The sequence below is a fragment of the Liolophura sinensis genome, chromosome 5 (assembly GCF_032854445.1).
Source record: "Liolophura sinensis isolate JHLJ2023 chromosome 5, CUHK_Ljap_v2, whole genome shotgun sequence".
Taxonomy (NCBI): domain Eukaryota; kingdom Metazoa; phylum Mollusca; class Polyplacophora; order Chitonida; family Chitonidae; genus Liolophura; species Liolophura sinensis.
Window position 1 is genome coordinate 12,301,108 of NC_088299.1, and position 20,672 is coordinate 12,321,779.

The 20,672-nt window shown below is 39.0% G+C and overlaps 1 protein-coding gene across 1 annotated transcript; it reads left to right on the plus strand.

Moving 5' to 3' along the window:
• Positions 1-6,709: 6,709 nt before the first annotated feature.
• LOC135465841 (uncharacterized) lies at positions 6,710-20,426 on the plus strand. The gene is made up of 9 exons (XM_064743201.1): positions 6,710-6,850; positions 12,343-12,616; positions 13,568-13,729; positions 15,158-15,286; positions 16,046-16,137; positions 16,689-16,800; positions 17,146-17,233; positions 18,830-18,942; positions 19,448-20,426. The coding sequence occupies exons 2-9, from the start codon at positions 12,395-12,397 to the stop codon at positions 19,523-19,525; spliced, it is 996 nt and encodes a 331-aa protein (XP_064599271.1). The 5' UTR covers positions 6,710-6,850; positions 12,343-12,394; the 3' UTR covers positions 19,526-20,426.
• Positions 20,427-20,672: the final 246 nt, after the last annotated feature.

Here is a 20,672-nt window from a genome sequence, read left to right on the forward strand (position 1 = left end):
CTTCCTTTAGGCGGCTTCCTTACACGGAAAATTCACGAAATTATTTTTCTCTAGCCTTCAAGTGGGTAGAGATTGTCAAAACAGATATATTTCAAAACAGACATTCGTGTACCAAAGTGGACTCAGTTTATTGGGGTAAAATGACTCCTTTCTTGTGCAAGCGGGTTTTGGTTAATTTGTCCAAATGATCTGCGTGCGTAGCTCTATTACACAGTCGCTTTTTTTTTCGAAGTATACCTAAGTGTGGTTGTTGGTAAGGGAGGTCGATATAACATCGTGGCTGTTGGCATGTGAGGTCAATTTAAAATCATAGCTGTTGGCATGTGAGGTCGATTTAAAAGCATTACTGTTGGCATGAGAGGTCGATTTAACATCGTGGCTGTTGGCAAATGAGGTCGATTTAACATCGTGTCTGTTGGCATGTGAGATCGATTTAAAAGCGTAGCTGTTGGCATGTGAGGTCGATTTAACATCGTGTCTGTTGGTAAGTGAGGTTGATTTAAAAGTGTAGCTGGTCGCATGTGAGGTCGATTTAAAAGCATGGCTGTTGGCAAGCGAGGTCACATTATTATCGTGGCTGTTGGCAAGTGAGGTCGTTTTAAAAGCATTAATGTTGGCAAGTGAGGTCGATTTAAAAGCATTACTGTTGGCAAATGAGGCCAGGTCGAGACATATATATCAGCCATGCAGGTGGACTGAAATGTTTGATTTATTTAATTGAATGGAATTTAAAATCATTATTGTTGGTATGTGAGGTCGATTTAACATCGTGGCTGTTGGCAAGTGAGGTCGATTTAACATCGCGGCTGTTGGCAAGTGAGGTCGATTTAAAAGCATTACTGTTGGCAAATGAGGTCGATTTAAAAGCATTACTGTTGGCAAATGAGGCCAGGTCGAGACATATATACCAGCCATCCAGGTAGAATGAAATGTTTGATTTATTATATTTGAATTCGTACTCAAGAATATTTCACTATATACGACGGAGAACAGCATTTATGATGGGAGGGAATCGGGCAGAGCCCGGGGGCAACCCACGACAATTCGTAGGTTCCTGGAAGACGTTCCATTGTACCACCGGAGAGGAAGCCACATGAGTTGGACTTGAACCCACGGCGATCGCTTTGCTGAGACTCCCGGGCCATTCATAAGCTGCAGTGAGATGCTACCCACTAGGCCAAGGAAGGCCCTGGAATTGAGTTGAATTACAAGATTATTTTTTCAGTTGAACACAGTTTGTACTCTAAACGGATGGGCAAGGAAAGCTGGCAATGTCACACCATGTCATTTATGTAAAACAATAATTTATTCGAACAAGTACATAGTTTATAGGAACCTTCATAAACTCGAATAGAAAATATAACACAGACTACATACTCATTATATGCACATACATTGGTAATAAACCCCAAAAAGTGCGATTAAGTAATTTGTCATTTCCATAGCATCAAACAGTCCACCACACATATAATATTATTTACATATACGTACTTATTATATCCGCCATTATTATCTGACCATTTGTGACCAGGTGTGTACAAAAGTAACCGTGTACAAAATGACACAAATCCCAACGTTCAAATATATATATACGTATTATACTCATCAATGATGCACATGGCGTACAACAGCAAGTTCTTCCATGCAGTGTGCGCTAATCTTGACAGATACAACACGAACTTGTTTCGCTGCTTAGTTCCAAGTCACTGTTGAGCTATTTTTTTTTCTTAAAAAAAAACTTGTTTTGGCTATTTTTACGTCAAGTGTCAACATTGTTGCTTTACTTAGTCATAATTAGTAACATCGGTGTAATATACGGTGTCCGTGTTTTGATTTGCATTCAGGATGGTTTATCTGTTGTTTGGACGCCTCTACTTCTACTTTGGTCTTATCTTGGTGTATTGATCTCGGTCGGGTGACGCTTCGTCTTTTATTGCTGTTGTTTTCCACTCATGGATTTTAACTTGAAGTCAGAGGCATTGTTTTAAACTATAATCTAATCGTGTTTTTGTGCTGTGGGTGGTATTTGGGTGTGGGTTGCCGAGGGAGTCAGATGCATATTTGCGTTCACGCTATATATAGCGTTGACATTATTTCAAACTACAGTATAATCTTTCATGTTGTGTGGGTGTGGATGACATATATAGATGCCGGTTTTATTGTTTGTCTCCGGAACCCAGGTCTGGAGCACTGACTTCAGTAAAAATGAGCAAGTTCTCTTTATTGGGATCATCCGGACGGCAAACTTTGCATTTCTGTAAACAAACAACAAAAGGAAACCTTTAGAGAACCCATATACACGGCCATACCATATGGTGACGAAATAATTAGCCTTGTCTGACTTGCATTTATAGATTACGTACAATATTGAAGACAGTTTATTTGTTTGAGTGGGCTTTTACGCAGCACTCAAGAATATTTTCATTCCCATTGGCCAAATACTGATAGGAAGATAACCCAATACTCTGTGTATTAGCTGTAGTGTCACGTGTACATACCTTATATCCGCCAGAGACTTTGTTGCCATTGCCGTCGTATGCTATTTCACCACTGGAACATGGAATAAAGAAACATAGCAGGACCAAATACATGGAAGGATGGTTATGTAAGCAGTACATTAACGGATTTATCCCCCTGTCCGCGTCGGTTCAACTGCAATAACAAGAATATGTGTGACTGTATGAAATAAGTGACCCAGCATCCACATGAATGCATGAATGGCTGGACTGCTGGTCAATTTAGTTATTTATTTATGTATTTATTTGTTCGATTGGTGTTTTACGCCGTACTCAAGCATATTTCGACGGTCAGCATTGTGATGGGAGGGATTTTGGGAGGGAAGTCCGGGGGAAGCCCATGCATTACCATCCAAAGGTTGCTGGTAGTGATGCACGTCAATATTTAACTTATACTTCCTAAATGAACACATAATTGAATGAGCACTGCACACAAATGTGTGTATAATGTATAATTTGTAATGAACTATATATGTTGACATTGCATCATTAGTGTGAAAAGATACTATACACATACTAGTATACGTTAATTCTATGGGCACGACTTAACTGATGTTTCAACTTTATATGTTATTTTATCAACTTTTCATTACTGTATCAATGTTGCTTTGTCAGAAATATTGAAAAGTTCAGAAGAATTATAGTTAGTCTTACCGTCCCAAGATGGCCACCACAAACTGTCGCAGACCGTACATCAGTTTAGCAAGCAGACTTTTGTGTTCCTTCTTCAGGATTTTGAATGGACAGCACAGTTTCTAAAAACAATGTTTAGACGAATTAAAAAAAAAACTATAATCGGCAAAAATCCATTAAACTTTAATAACTAGTATTTGTACTATGTCTTACTGACAAGAGTGTTTATAACTCATGTAAATGAGGAACCTCTCATCAACGTGGGGTCTGTAACTTAAGTTACATTATACCTCTTTTCATCGACGAGAGAGTTAATAACACATGTCATACAGAAAAGACCTCTTACCGCCAATAGTTTGCTCCTTGTGTTCATCTCTTCCTGCAGGAGAAGGCGGTATTTCTCCACTTTGGACAGGAGACGGTCACTCTCCTTTTGCAAGTCTTTCTTACTTTCATCAAGAAAAACTTTTCTCATATGCCTGATGTACTTTTGATACCCTTCCATCAAGGTCTGCACAAGAAAAATCCATTAGTATGTTCATTATGGGTAAAATCTGTTAACATAGTGATTTTCTATAGGTTTAACAAGATCAGTTACATTACGTGACATTTTTTATTAACTTATTATTAAACTATTATTTATACTAATGAAAGTAAAGTCCTGTTACTTCCATGATCTGAGTAGCTCAGGGTTAACTGGTCTAAAAACACTTTTAGTATGAATTTATGAGGTCGGTTATGCATAAAAATCCGAGAAACGTGAACGCAGTTAGGACTATATGGTAAATGAACTTCTCGTTACCACCTCAAAAATTTCAAGTGCACTAAATTACTATTAACCCACGTCAAAGGGTTACCTTCCCTATATACTGATGGCCTGTACACTTCTAACCTACTTGTAACTTTACCAGTCTATGTATTTATTAACCACAAAAGCGTTACTAGTTATTCACGCCTCGAAATTAAACCCGTTTAGGCTTTACATACACTTGCCGATCTGTTTTAATAAACCACAAGAAAGTTGGCTAAATCAGTGCAGTCTACACCACTTAGCCCCATCGGTGTTTACCTATTTTACACTTAAAAGCTTGGCCAGTGATGCTACCAATTATCAACGTGAAAGTTGTCCATTCAGTCTTTGCTATATTTGACCACATCAAGAATTACCTGTCTGCTCCTCGTCAGCTTCTGCAGCAGCTCGATTTCACTTTTGAGGACTTTGGTCAGTTTTCCAGTGACGTCACAGGTCTCGGTGCTCCATAACTTGGCGGCATATTTTAACCTGCCGCTATAAACATATAACAAAATCCACTATAATCCTTTATGATAAGGATTATATCAAATGGTGTGCTTGCTATATTATTCTTCATAGTTCAAATATCCAACCCAATTTTCAGTTATCTTTTACTGCATTGGCGTTAGTTCAAATTTTCATACATGTATAAACAGTGATGTATACACGCCCGAAACAAAACATTAATTTATTAAATTGATTGGTGATTAACGTCGTGCTAAAAATTTTAACTTAAATGACAGAGGGTGTAGGTTTATAGGTGCTGGAAAAACGAGTACCAGGAGCAAACTTCTATATAGCTGTTTTTCGGTAGGCTCAGTTCCCAAGAAACGTGGATGCGAACCTAAGACTTTATTAATTGGTTAAAAGAAAAAATAAACAGCCCTTTAGACGTGTAAGCTGGCTAAATCAAAGTCCAAATTAATTTTGTCAAGCTAATCAACACTAGACGTTGCATCTATAGGGACGTCGTTGATCTCTTTGTTGGACTCACCTTTCGTCGGTATCCCAGGCCACGTCCTGATAGGTCTGCTCCGGTACTCTTTTGTCAATTCCCCCACAGTTGTGACCACATAGCTCTCCGATCCGCACAAGGTGTGTGTGGAGAAGCACAGTTCCAAGCTGACTGAACACAGCGTGGGCCATCTGGCCATCTGAAACATCAGATTGATTGACTGATTGATGTTTAACGACGTACTGAAGTCATTTTCACATATACAACGGCGAGCGGAAGATCACTTGCCTGCCGCCGATATGATATATACATGTATGTATACGATCATCACACATGTGAGACGGCCACTTTGAAACTCGCTAAAGGTCAGAGATTTGTACTCGGCCGGCCACTCCGGCTTCCTCCACACATGAATAAAACTGGCCATAATTTTTATTAGTGACAGCTTTAAACAACAATAAAATAACAAAATTATTAAAATAACTAAATTATCAAAGTAAATAAATTATTGAAATAAATAAATTATTGAAAAAATCAAATAGAAATTATTAAAATAATTAAACAGAAATTATTAAAACAAATAAATAATTTATTAAAATAAAGAAATAAACTATTAAAATAAATTAATAAATAAACGACAATGCATGCACCCTTCCCAGCGTAAACTAGCTTAAAAAGTAAGGTAAAAAAAAATCAATAAAGTTTTAAAATGAGATAACATACCGAATTCGTTGTATTTGAACTGCCATGCCAAGATGTCAGGGTGGACCAGAGGTGCAGCCCACGAGTTAATATCATCCAGATAGGTCTTCTCAAAGTTAAATCTAAAAGGCAATTAAACAAATCAAAACATATATAAACTCCACCTACACAGAGATTAGGCAACATGTGATGTATTATACAACAACATACAAATATACCCTAATTTTTTTTTTTTTTTTTCTACCCTAACTCTTTGGACACCTCGTCTGTTCTTTTTGTCCCATATAGAGGCCCATGTAATTGTAACAGGAATATTTAGTTTCCTTTTTCACATCGTGTGTCCATTTTATGAACAAGATATATCTTTGCATTTAAAAATAAAATGAAGGAGAAATGTAATTCTTTTCTTTCAGCACTACTAATATCTGAAATTAGAAAAATTAAGGTATACATCTAGGCCTTTTTATTTATTTGATTGGTATTAGAGCATGCGGGAATGTTGATCTGTAAGGCATTCTTTGTTTTTAAACACCAGTTCATTGTACAGTGGAATATGTTTTATATAACTATGGATGTATGCGCGCAATTAAAGTACGCAGATCTGTACTTGATTCATAAATGTATGTTAAAGTATAACTGTATACACACTTACTGAAAAGACAGTTCACCAGCCGGCTTCTTTTTCACAATGAACTTCATCTTGATCAGTATTTCGCACGATAAGAAAAACTGCTTAACTCAATACTCAAAAGATGTGTGAGTTATAGACGTCTATATCGTTTCGTCATCGTTTATGACGTAAACAAAGTGTAGTGTGACGTCGGCAGAAACCTTAACTACATCAACCGCGCCAGAAACGTGGCGTCATGTAAATGCTACCCATGTACATGGATATCAAGATTTCACTTTAAGAGTTCGAATTTTCTTTATTTCTTTTTAACTTTTCAGACCGAAGGTATGCTAAAGCATTTGATTCCCAAAACGAGTGATAGACTGTTTTAAAATACCATTCCGATTTGAAAATGAAAACTAAAGCGACATGGCATCGGCATCTGTCACAAAGGGGAGCTAACTCTTCCGGGCGGTTTTCCTCACCTACCGTCTCGAGAGATCATCGATCGTGATCGGGCCGAGAAACGGAAGCCAATTTGTTTTGGCGGTGATGTTTGAATGTGAAATCCGAAGGACCTGCATGTCTTGGAGCTGGCCGTATGCCCAATATGCCCCATACTGTACAGAAGCACTGTCACTGTGAGCATTTTAGTGATAGATTTTCCCACAGAGGTGTAGAGGCTGTTGTTGTTGTTTATATCTCATCTGTACGCCGTCAACATTCAAAATAACATTTTATGTCATGGATGGCGTGATTGAGGGAAAGACATTTCTAGATGTCTTTTCATTGACTCCAATGACTGTTAAAATTTATTGATTTGATTGATATTTTACGAGGCACTCAAGAAGATTCGTCAACATTCGGCACTCGTACATTTTACAATACGTACATATGAAGTTAAAATTAATTGATCGGCAAGCAACGTAAAATTGATGAACCTCTGCACTTGTTTCCCCAGTCATTATATGGATACAGTTAAAGTTTATTAGGTATTCACTTCATTCACATTTAAATTTGGTAGCGCGACGGGCAGCATGCTCTCGAAGTCTAGTAGCCAAAGAAATAAAAATAAGTCTGGTTGTCCTGGGACGTCGGGCAAGCGATTTTTCGAGCCTTACAGCGCCTTTCAGTTTCATTGGAATGTTGCTGACGAGCAATCCCAAACAAGATCGGTTGAGAGCAACTTTCATGAATAAGGAACCACCTTAAGCGGTATATGTGCGGTCACTATGAGTTCAAGTCCAGCTCATGCTGGCTCCCTCTCCGGCCGTACGTGGGAAGGTCTGCCAGCAACCTGCGGATGGTTGTGGGTTTCCCTAGGGCTCTGCCCGGTTTCCTCCCACCATAATGCTGGTCGTCGTCGTATAAGTGAAATATTCTTGAGTACGGTGTAAAACACCAATCAAATAAATAAATAAATAAGTGGTATATGCTCAATGTCTGTGGACATAACATGAAACTGTTGCTTGCATACCCAGCAGTTGTGGATATAACATGGAATTATTACTGATATAGCCTACCTAGCGACCATGGACATGATAAGAATCAATACCCTATTAGCACTTCCATTTCTCGGGAGGGATGAATGTAATTCTATGTATTTTAGGTTGTAAAGTCTTTTTTCGCTGCCAGTTTGCCATTTTTGGTGTATAGGTGCATGTTTAGTATCAAAATGATGGAAATTTTCCGCACTTTAGGCAGGTAGGAGTTTTAATGATGAGAGTTTGAAATTCTTCACGAAAGGACATAAGGAAACAGGTGGTGATGAGGCTGGGAGTGACATCCCCTTTGCGTTGCTAAGCACCTTTCCCAGTTACCGGCATAGAAAGGTCCAGATTTTAATGGTCAGCCTATGTAAAGATTTTTATGGCTGCTTTCTCACACGCTGGGCCAGATGTGCACCAAAGCTTATTGGCCACAGAATGTTTGGGACTGAGCTAGAGCATTAAACGTCAACATTGTTGCTTAGGGAAAATTAATAGGGGTCTGAGGCCATAACATGAAAGTATTGCTTGTACATGTAAATGTTGGACTATACCCAGGTTTTGGGGATGTAACATCAGGAAGACTGCTTGTAAGCTGTGAAACTGCAAGCAATTCTATTTTGTATACAGCTTTACAATATATAAGGCGAACTTTAAAAAGTAATTTTCAGTACACAGGGAGACTTAAAACCTTTAATACATTGTCTTTCTTTTTACTCCCAATTACATTGTGTACCTTAGACATCGCAATGAAAGTAATGTTGTGCTCATTGGCCTCAGTCAGTTATACTTTTAAAATATGGCATGTAGTTGATGATTTTCTTGTGCCTGTCCACAGTATTAAACTTTCATCCTACTGTCTTCTAACGACTGTTCTACTTGACTGACTTTATGGACTCACATTTTTAGCGTTTGGTCATGCAAACATTTTCTTCTTGACTGAGGAGTCAGTAAAGCAGAACAGCCTGCAGAGAGTGAGGCGAACTAGCTACATGCGGTATATAAGACGGACTCTTAAATCATACAGGGGTAAAATCATCAGGTAATTCCTAAAGTAGCCTGTACATGTATTTATGTAAAACTGCAGTTACTGTATATGTTACATACATGTACTTGATGTTAACCTGCTATTGTAGTACATTGTATATTAGAATAGAGAACTGGGTGTATGTATATACAGTGTACTCTACATGTATGTACAGGGCACTCTTTGTACTTGTTTTATATCATTGCCACAACTAGACGAGGCTGATGTTTCGACCTGACCTTTGGTTTTGGTAAGGACTCTTTCTTCTCATGTTGATCTGTGTAATCAAGATATAGCAGTAAAATGTTGTAAGAATGCATTAAAAAGGAATGTTTATTAATTAGCAGAACCAAAAATTTAAACAGAGCTTTCCTTTTTTTTGCCTGAGATAACTGAATTTCTATCTGATGATCAGTTTACATTGGTCTGGTTAAAGAATTCTCTCAAGCATTGGTATAGTACTGGTAATCATTTAAGAACAGTAGCATATTATAGGCATGACAGGGAAGAGCAGAGTATGGAGAATTGGAGAGTATAAACTGTACATGTGTGTAAATGTGGATCTGACATACTTCAATATTGAAAGGTCAGTGAGGCATAGATTTGGGCTTACAAGACTACACATGTATATTAATCAAGTTTAACCCTGGGGCTCTACCGGTTTCCTGCCCACTGCTCTATAAGTAAAAAAAGTATTCTTGAGCACAGTGTGAAACACCAGTCTACTACTAGCTGTAAGTAAACACTTGTTATCTTCTTGAGCACAGTGTGAAACACCAGTCTACTACTAGCTGTAAGTAAACACATGTTATCTTCTTGAGCACAGTGTGAAACGCCAGTCTACTACTAGCTGTAAGTAAACACTTGTTATCTTCTTGAGCACAGTGTGAAACACCAGTCTACTACTAGCTGTAAGTAAACACTTGTTATCTTCTTGAGCACAGTGTGAAACACCAGTCTACTACTAGCTGTAAGTAAACACATGTTATCAAACTCATGTAGGCTACATTTTTCTGAGTTTACAGTAACTTCACAGTCCTTACTGTGGTGATCATGGAGGTCGAAGTCTATAAGAACCCCTCTGATTTATTTGATTTTATTTTTGATTATATGTTGCTATTTGTCAGACAGAAGAACATGTAGGTATAACCTACTGCATGTACTTTCACAGGTACTGTAGTGATGCAGTAAACTTCATAAACATATTTTATCTTTACTGAACCAGTTATGTGTCCTCTTTCATATATCCATTTGAATCACCAGAATAGAACGTCTTTAGATTGCCAGACAATGTTCTTCTCAGATTGCCAGGCAGTTCTCTCTTCTTATTCATACAATGTATGCCCATTCGATGATTCATCTAATGGCCAGCCAGGAAAGTCTCTCTCCTGATTCATGTATGTATGTCCATGTGATTCTTCAGCTTGTCAGGCAAGCTGAGATAACTATGAGGTGCAGAGAAATACTGTGTGCACTTCCATGAAGCTTGCATCTTAAATGACTCAAATCATTGGTAGCGTTATTTTCAAAATAATTGTATTTCACATAAATTCCACTGAGAAAAGTGCTTTAGTGGTTAGAAAGGTTGAAGATTGACAGTACATGTAGTTTTGATTTACATGCACCTTAATACTACAGTGGGGGAGTGTTGAAGTACAAGTGCATGTGAGGGTGTGTGGTTTTTGCATGCTAAGTAGGCTGCCTTATCTCCAGGCTGTTAAGTCAGTGGAGTGGACCATTTCGGATATCTTCAGACATACCTGCTATGCTCACTACCCTGTGCGGACAGTGAACTTGTTATATCCACATCAAGATAGAAACACAAGTAGCAGATTTGGTAGTCATCATATATGTACAGGTCAGCCTTTATCTTGTTAAACTGTCTACCTGCTGGAAAGTGAACAGAATTTATGAGAATTTTTAAAGGGCTATAGGTGTCTGTGGATTGTTTAGTGTAATTGCTGGGTTTAATGCAGACATGGTTGAACCCGGCAGCTGTGCTTGAACCCGTGCAGCTGTGCTTGAATCTTGGCAGCTGTGCTTGATCCGGGGCAGCTGTACTTGAACCAGTGCAGCTGTGCTTGAACCTGGGCTGCTATTTTTGAACCTGGGCAGCTGTGCTTGAACCCGGCAGCTGTGCTTGAACCTGTGCAGCTATGCTTGAACCTGGGCAGCTATCCATGAACCTGGGCAGCTGTGCTTGAACCCCGGCAGCTAGGCTTGAGTGAGTGAGTGAGGGCTCTTTTATCTAGTGCTCCTTCACTGAGACGGCTTTCGGAAGGCAAGTAAGCCACCCCGCCCAAGCCATTATACTGATACAGGTCAACCAGTTGTTGGACTATCCCCTTCGTGCTGAACGCCAAGCTGTTTTAAGGTCTTAGGTGTGACTCGACCCAGGATTGATCCTGGATCTACCGATCTAATATGTGTTATTCTAGTTCATGTTTACTAGAGTATATCATATGATGTATACAGGTCAGAAACATAAATTATCACACACATTACCGTATTTAAATAAAGCTTGATTCATTTCTGATCAGATTATTGGCTTGTTGTAAGCCTTTCCTCATTTTGCAGCCCAATTCCACAACCTTTTCCCGTATGAAAGAGCAACTTTCAGTGCGATTTATGAACATTTTTGAGTTGATTTTGCTGACAAAACTACATTTGTTGGATCAGTCTGCACAAAATAATACCTTCAGAATATGCTTAAACACACACCTTGCACACAAGTGAAAAGGTTGAAGAATTACTTTAGTGGTTAAAGATGAAATATGAAGAGTTTGAGTATGGTGTGATTACAAAGTCTTTGTGTCTTTAAAATAAATGGGCCTACTGTTTACTTATTTGTCTGGAGTTGAATATTGAATTCAAGCCGAGATTATTTCACTTACATGTAACTGAGGGCATTTATTTTTATTGTTAAAGGAAACAAATCAGAGACCAGAGAAAATTACTGCACCTCGCCAGCTACCTGACAAATCTATTGGGCTGAGGGTGCAGCCTAATGATTCAGAATTCAGAATGCGTAACATTATTGGGGTTTAAATCATTTTATGGGGTAACCTATTTGACAACAGGGGTTGAGAGGATCCACCAGCAGCATACATGTATATACCTGCAAATGTATATGATCTGTGTTAATATGAAGATACACAAGATTTGCTATCTGGTATAAAGGTATTCCTTTGTCTGCAAGTGTTTGCTATCTGCAGCATTTACTCTCTACAGGTACAAGTGTTAGGTACATATACATGTATCTGCAGGTATTTGCTGTCTATAGGTACAGGTATGTGCTACACAAATCTGCAGGTATTGTCTGTCTACAGGTACATGTATTTTGCTACACATATCTGCAGGTATTTGCTGCTCATGTCTGCAGGTATTGGCTGTCTGCAGGTACGAGTATTTCCTCTACATGCATGTATCTTCAGGTATTGGCTGTCTGCAGGTATGTGTATTTGCTACACATATATCTGCAGGTATTTACTGTCTGCAGGTACACATATTTGTTATTTGCTTAGTACAGGTTTGCTTTCTACAAGTATTGGCTACATGTACAGACATATATCTACAGGTATCTGCTGTCTACATATGTGTATGTATTTACTGCCTACAGGTATTTGACAGGGAAGATCAAACTTGTATAATGATGTATTGAAGGCTGTAGCATGAGAAGTCAGTTGTTCACACCTCAGCCAGATCTTACTAAACCAACCAGTCACCAGGACAGCCCAATGCCTCCATCAGTCAAGGGAGTTAACTGTCGCGTTCCCAGAGCAAATGCCAAGGGCGTTGTTGTCATTGTGGCGGACCCAAGACGAAGGGCCTGCAGTGAAGAAGAGAGGAATTTTGTGAAGTCACAGCCAACTACAATCAAAGCTGGATATCCGGTATATAATCAAATATTCATGTGAACCATATTTGATTGGTGCTTACAAAGTTAACACCTACATGCAGTTCTTGCAAAGTTAACATGTGGTTCTTACAAAGTTAACACATAGTTCTTACAAAGTTAAGACCTGGCCCTACAATGTTAAGACCTGGCTCGTGGTTCTGATAAAGTTTAGACAATGGTTCTAAAGTTAACACACATGCTGGCTGTGTAAAATATATTTATTTATTTATTTTTTTTTGTCATTGTTTGTTTCGTGGTCTAAATCTGTTCAATTTTAAGAGAAGGTTAGATCAGATCACGTCTACATGTACAAGGATAAAGATAGTGACAGTCTTAGCACTGAGTATGTACATGTAAAGGAAATAGGTGAAGTACCGGCGTCAGGTGTCAGTGTACTATGGCTGGATGGACGTCATGTCTGGTGTCTTCAAACATTACATTACAGTCAGGCAGCATTATAAATATAATCTACAGCAGAAATAATGTTGAAAGTGATGATTAACGGAAAGAAAACAATGTATTATTTATATATACATTCCCTAAGGTGAAATGTCAGGATTTCCATCGCTGAGAAAAGTGTTATTTCACACAGTTGAATATTTTAGGCATGTACTGTAATTCTTCAACCTTTTTGCATGTTGGCAAGGTGTTTATTCAAGCATATTCTGAACGCATTATTCTGTGTAAACTGATAAAATCATACTTTTTGTAAAGCCCTGAAACTTTCCAATCCAACCAGTGTAATTTTGTCTACAAGATCAAATAAATAATGTGCATAAATTGCTCTGAAAGTTGATGTGCGATAAGGTTGAGGAATTTGGGTACAAACAATTTTTTATATTCACTCCCAGATTGAGATATCATGACGTATTGTGTCACTCACTCAAACAAAATTTATGGCAGTCAACTTTCACTGTACAATATATTATACTTGTTGTTGTTGCAGCTAAGGTTGTTACTGCCAGAGACAGCTAGCGCTCCCACTGGTTGCCCATGGATCTACCCCCTGACTTATGGCGGAGGGCTGGTGGGTGGGGATAGCGTTGAACTCAACATCACTGTCAGAGAAAACTGCTGCGCTTTACTCACATCGCAGGAATCCTCAAAGGTATCATACACTGTAACTCCATCACTCAGCCATGTCGACGGTGTTGGTGTAATAGGCTTCATGTTACTATTTAATGGAGATTAATGCAACATTCATGCAGATTTGAACTCTACTGTATATACGTTTATAATATACCTATATCTTTATGGTATCCAATGCCATGTGATAAAAGGTTTTGTATCTGATGATGTGGTTGGCACTATTTCTGGAGCTATTTTTAACTCCCTTACCTTGTTACATTGTAATAGTGCCCACTACTGGGGAAACCGCTGAATTACATTTGGACCTTAAAATACTAGACATAAAAGAAATGTAACAATAAAAATAATTTTAAAATATTATGTTATGGAAAACATAACAAATGTCGGGTGTTTCATTCAGCAGTTTATCAAATATGAGGAAGTAAGTATTGTAATTCTTCAACCTTTTGGCGTGTTGGCAAGGTGTTTATACAAACATATTCCGAAGGCATTATTCTTTGTTGAAAGATAAAATGATACTTTTTTGTGAGGCCTGGAAACTGGCCAATCTAACCAGTGTTGTTTTGTCTCCAAAGGTTAAGGAACAAAGTACACATTTATTGTGGTATATTTCTTTTAGAGCGTACTATATTCCTATATTCAGCTTTCTGCAAAATCTGGAAAATCACTTATACTAGCTACCAAACTTGCCTTGAAGATCATACTCTTGCAAGGAAAATAAAGTTAGAACACTTTTTCTAATTGATAATGCTTAAGTCCATAAGCTCACTTTCGATGCCAAGAACCAGTTACCTCATAGTCATTTAAAAACATGCTGGGTATTGGGCAGAGTTCAACATGTGACATCAGTTACTTGAACTGCTATCGATTTTATCAGTTTCTGACACTGTCATATTTGAAATTCATCACGTTTTAATATAATAAAACCTTAATAAATGGATTTTACTTGATCTCCAGTAGTATATGATCTCATGGCAGTATAGTTTCAGATATGGATATTAGGAAATTAAAGCTACACGCCCATTGTCCAGCATGCAACTTATTTTTGAATTATTATGGCGTCACCCAAGGCAGTGGGTTCTTTGTGTCAAAACTAAGCCTATAGACTTTAAACATTATGAAGTAGAAAAACTATTTCAACTGCATTTTCTTTGTAATAACATGGACATCCAACGCATCAGTGTGTAGAGCTTGTGTTGTTATGTAATACTGACGAAAGGCAATTTTGGTAGTGTGTATGACTGATTTTACAGATAGTTGAATGTAGGCGACTTTCTAAACGAAATAGACTATAACAGAAAAGTGTTAGCCATTATTTGGTGGATCTGGTATGATTTTGTTCATGTACGTGTAACAGGGGTGCGTCTCATCAGTCAGATTATCAGATATTGGCTTCAAAATTGCTGTGCAATGATTAACATAGTAAAGAAATGTGGAAATGTTGCAGGTCTATCATTGCGATGGTGACAAGGTGTCCAGTCAAACATTAAATGTGACAATACACGATGGTGGTCTGATGTGTGTCCTTCAAGATCCAGTTGTCTGCTTCAAAGATGCCAACTACACTCAAACTCAGGTAATCCCAGCTTTGATGCCAACTAAACACTCAAACTCGGGTAACCACAGCTTTGATGCCAGTTCAACACTCAAACTCAGGTAACCACAGCTTTGATGCCAACTCAATTCTCAAACTCAGGTAACCACAGCTTTGATGCCAGCTCAAACTCAGGTAATCACAGCTTTGATGCCAACTCAACACTAAAACTCGGGTAAACACAGCTTTGATGCCAACTCGACACTTAAACTGAGGTAATTAAACTCAGACCAGAGTAGAAATCTTTTATGAATTTACTGTTATATATTTTATTTGATTGTAATTTAATATGACCATAATGCAGAATGTGTGACTATATATATATACTATGGGGTTTCCGAGGTGGTTACCATGCCAGCATGGGGCAATGACCCAGGAGCCTCTCGCCAATGGAATCGCTGTGAGTTAAGCCTGGCTCATGCTGGCTTCCTCTCCGGCCATACATGGGAAGATCTGCAGCAGCCTGTGGATGTTCATGGATTTCTCACAGTCTTTGCCCAGTTTCCTCCCACAATAGTGCTGGCCTTCGTCTTATAAGTTAAATATTCCTGAGTACGGCGTAAAACACCAATCAAATAAATAAATATATAGACTGACTTATATACCAAATTAACATTTGAACGTATGCAATCATAATCATCTCATGCAAAACCTAATCCATCATAGAGATGACAGAGAAACTACACATAGAAACCCATGTAAGCCTACAAAGGGATATCCTCCTCCTTTTTTCATTGTCAGGTGGTTAACATGGGTTGCCATGGTAACCTAGCGCTCCTTGACTGGTATCTGGCAGGAAGAGTAGCTCGAGATGAATCATGGGAGTTCCACAGGTAAAACTGGTACACTTAATGGCGTGAGTCATTGTACTAAGTCAGTTAAAGCGAGTTTCCCCAGTTAAATAAAAAGTGTGAGAAGTATGCAATAGTTCTGAAGATAGTACGTGTACCAGGAGAGGAAGAATGTTGTAAAATTTGGGCTGGAGTGTGAAGGCGGGGCAGGAGTAGGGGTGGGTCGATGGTTCTGAAGCCGTGGAAGTAGTATCCCAGCCCATCACATGAAGGTTCAGCATGTTGAGGGGCCGGGAAGCTCTCGCCATTTATATCTCTGAAGACGGAATATAGGTGATTTCTGGGGAAAAAATTTTTAAAAATCTGGGAAACTGCATGTTGTCATTTATTTAGTAAACACTTTTTTTCAAACCGCTGAGCCAATGTCATTTGGCTTATTAAAAAAAAATTTATTTCAGGGGGACTTAACTCTCCCACTTTAAAGGAGGTCGGGGTCAGGGGGCTAAGCCCATCCGCCACCCGTGTGGGAATATGAGAAGTGTGACCTGAGCAGATCTGGTGATACGTGGTATAATAGTAATATTGTATTTCAGGTTTGTGAACAGACTGGATGTAGTGGTGGACAGTGAATTGGTACTGAGGGAGCATGCTGATATGAGGGACACCCCAAACATGACTCTCAAGGTTGCCATGGGCAGGTGGCAGGTAGGTCAGGGTCAAGGTCACTGTGTACTGAACTGGTCTGTGCTGTTACACATCTTTACGGTAGACAGACTACATGTACTTTATAAAGTGAAAGTTGGAATGATGTGACAAAGTTAGTGCAGTGTAAAGCTTCGTGTAAAACTCTACCCAAAACTATTTTCTTATATTTTTTTTTTTGAGAATTTATGTCATGAAACACGTGAAGTGGGATAAAATATACTGGCATTTTTGGCCACATCTAAGTGCTTTTATTTCACGTCACCTCACTTTCCTCATGAGAATTTTCATTTTCATTATTTGTGGAAAATTTGCTTTTTGCCTAATTCTACAAATTTAATTGTGCAGGTGATGGCCACATTTGTGATGCTAGGTGAGAAACTCAAGGACATCAGTTCTGAGCTGTACACAAGGTTTGGTCTGCCTCAGGAGTTTGGTGAGTACATTGGACACACTGACTGACTGACTGACTGACTGACTACATGTAGCTGACACAAAGTTTGGTCTGCCTCAGGAGTTTGGTGAGTACATCGGACACACTGACTGACTGACTGACTGACTGACTGACTACATGTAGCTGACACAAAGTTTGGTCTGCCTCAGGAGTTTGGTGAGTACATCAGACACACTCACTGACCACATGTAGCTGACACAAAGTTTGGTCTGCCACAGGAGTTTGGTGAGTACATCAGACACACTCACTGACCACATGTAGCTGACACAAAGTTTGGCATACCTCAGGAGTTTTGTGAGTACATCACACACTCACTAACTACATGTAACTGTACACAAAGTTTGGTTTGCCACAGGAGTTTGGTGAGTACATCAGACACACTCAATGACCACATGTAGCTGACACAAAGTTTGGTCTGCCACAGGAGTTTGGAGAGTACATCAGACACACTCACTGACCACATGTAGCTGACACAAAGTTTGGCATACCTCAGGAGTTTTGTGAGTACATCACACACTCACTAACTACATGTAACTGTACACAAAGTTTGGTTTGCCACAGGAGTTTGGTGAGTACATCAGACACACTCACTCACTACATGTAACTGTACACAAAGTTTGGTTTGCCTCAGGGGTGTGGTGAGTATGGTACATCAGAGTCATTCACTGACTACATGTACACTGTAACTGTACACAAAGTTTAGTTTGCCTCAGGAGCATGGTGAGCACATCAGACACACTTACAAAGTGACACATGAAGTTAGTTCCTATGTGGAGCTTCCTGTAATTCTTCAATTGAAGAACGCCTGGGTCGGGTCATACCAAAGACTTTCAAAATGGTATTTGTTGATGTCTTTTTTGGCACCCAGCACTTAGAGGTTAGAGCAAGGAAAGACAACTGGTTGGCCAAGTGTCGGTATAATGTGACTGGATGGGGTGTCTTCGGTATGATACTTCAGTGGCGACAGTACTTTAGTGGCAAGGACTCACTGCTGCAAGAAGACACAGTATATCATTATAACCTAATGACTTCTCGTCGTGATATGACTGAAAAATTGAAAGTACGACGTTAAACCTCAGGCATTCATTCATTCAACTGAAGTACGATTTACAAGATGTTGTTACCGCTTAAGTAACACGTTGAAAGTATCCGTCTCAAGTGTAGACAAAAAGTCACATTCATGTAATCACGCAGCAGTGATTTGAAAACAACATAGGGCAAGCATGACGAGGATATGCACTATTGGAATGTTAGGACTAACATTGTTTAGCTAGCTGAGCCAAAAAGAACCATTGACAATTTTATTTATTTATTTGATTGGTGTTTTATGCCATACTCAAGAATATTTCACTTATACGATGGCGTCCAGCATTGACATTTGTATGATGCATTGTTTAAAGTGTGTCCTTCAAGGGAGTGTGCCAGACATTGGTCGTACTTGAGAAGGTCTGTCAGCAACCTGCATATGGCCACCGTCGTAATGTGAAATATTCTTGAGTATGGCATGAATAAATAGTCAAATAAAGTCTTTGGCACATTTGTGTATTGAAGAGTAAATATGATTTTGTGTACCTACAGGAAGCTCTTACAGAAGTAATTGCATGGTGTCAGCGACAAAACTCTCCTATGATGTCCGTGGTCAACAAATTAGTGGTGTCCTTATCAAAGTGATGGCTCACACAACAGTACAGGTAAGTAATCATTATGGGTTTTTGAATTTTGATGGTTTACTCCATTACTATCAGTTACAGTGTATTTAGTGCAAATTTGTGGAAAGGCTTCCAACGTATAGGTAATCATAATGTTTGCGGAGGGCAAGGCTTTTTTTTTATGGTCCCTCTTTTTTTTTTTATTGCTATTGGCACACATCATGCAATACCCATGGGTTCCATTCTTCTAATAGATATATATATATATATTGCCTGGTGGTAGAATAGATCTGGACAAGTGCATTTGTAGAGGCTAATAGATGTCACAATATATTTCTCCAGTAGAATATCATCCCATGTTCCAAGCAAACCTCAAAACACTTTTCTAAAATCAATAGATCGCTCACAATCAGGAAAAATGGGCAAGTTGGTAATTGATGAAATTCATGGTCATTTAGGGTCTTCTCACCATCGACTTTAATACGGCTTCACTTTTGAAAGAATACTGTCATGTAGAGTCTGCTATATGCTTGCTTGATTTTCCAAGGCTTTTGCTGAAATCAAGGAAATGGTCGATCCGCTAATACCCATTGTGGGAGGGAACCCATTTGTAAGAAAATACTGAATGGGAAGATCATGGGAGAACTGTGGAGGAAGATCATGGGAGAACTGTGGAGGAAGATCATGGGAGAACTGTGAAGGAAGGTCATGGGAGAACTGTGGAGGAAGGTCTTGGGAGAACTGTGGAGGAAGATCATGGGAGAACTGTGGAGGAAGATCATGGGAGAACTGTGGGGGAAGATCATGGGAGAACTGTGGAGGAAGATCATGGGAGAACTGTGGAGGAAGATCATGGGAGAACTGTGGAGGAAGGTCATGGGTGAACTGTGGAGGAAGATCATGGGAGAACTGTGGAGGAAGATCATGGGAGAACTGTGGAGGATTCAGTCACCAGTAGGAGGATTCATTTTACTCCTTGGCCTGTTGTGGTTGGTTAGCTTCCACAGGGAAAATGCAGGGACAAACTGTTTGAAGTGGCTTCATGTTCTACCATATTGTCTGCCATTAGTCTGATTTGACCATTACATGACAGAAGCGTTTAAAGGTGATACATAAATGGTCTAACTGCAGCCGATCAGACACTGATAACGTATGAAGGATGTGCATTAGGTTTATGATCTTGTTAGGTGGTGACAACTGGAATGCTGACAGTATACCAATTCTATTCACCCATCACGCATCCTGACTGACCACTGGAGTTGAATCAGTGAGAGCGTGATTCCCTCATTCCCTGATCAGCTGCAGTTAGACCATCTCTTTATGGTCGTGGGTTTCTTCCCAGGCTTAGCATGGTTTCCACCCACCATAATGCTGGCTGCCGTCATGTAAATGAAATATTCTTAAGTGCGACGAAAACACCAATGGAATAAGTAAATAGATACATAAACTGTGGATGTATTCATATTCATGTGTATAAGTTAAGTGTAAGTGAAAAATTGTTGGGGATGCCCATTTAATAAAATCAAGTCAAGTAAATAAATTGAATTGTTGTGAATTTTCTGTGCAGCTGTGCGCCATCATGAAATATTCAGATTTGTTCCAGTATCCAAGACAACAGTAAAGGGCAAATATATATATCTACATGAATAGGAGCTTTATTATGGGTATGTTCTACTGTATTTTGCTGGAAAAAGACTCGCAAGAGTTACAGTATAGATATGTATAGTAAATTAACCTTTGTTTTCCTTGTCAGTTATGCTCCTCCTCAAAGA

What these genes read in the sequence shown, in the direction of transcription:
- LOC135465841 (XM_064743201.1), top strand. Translation starts at nt 12,395, where the DNA reads ATGAGAAGTCAGTTGTTCACACCTCAGCCAGATCTTACTAAACCAACC. An exon ending in CAATCAAAGCTGGATATCCG is followed by an intron (nt 12,617 to 13,567) that starts GTATATAATCAA and finishes TTGTTGTTGCAG; the next exon opens with CTAAGGTTGTTACTGCCAGA. An exon ending in TGGCTCACACAACAGTACAG is followed by an intron (nt 18,943 to 19,447) that starts GTAAGTAATCAT and finishes TGATTTTCCAAG; the next exon opens with GCTTTTGCTGAAATCAAGGA.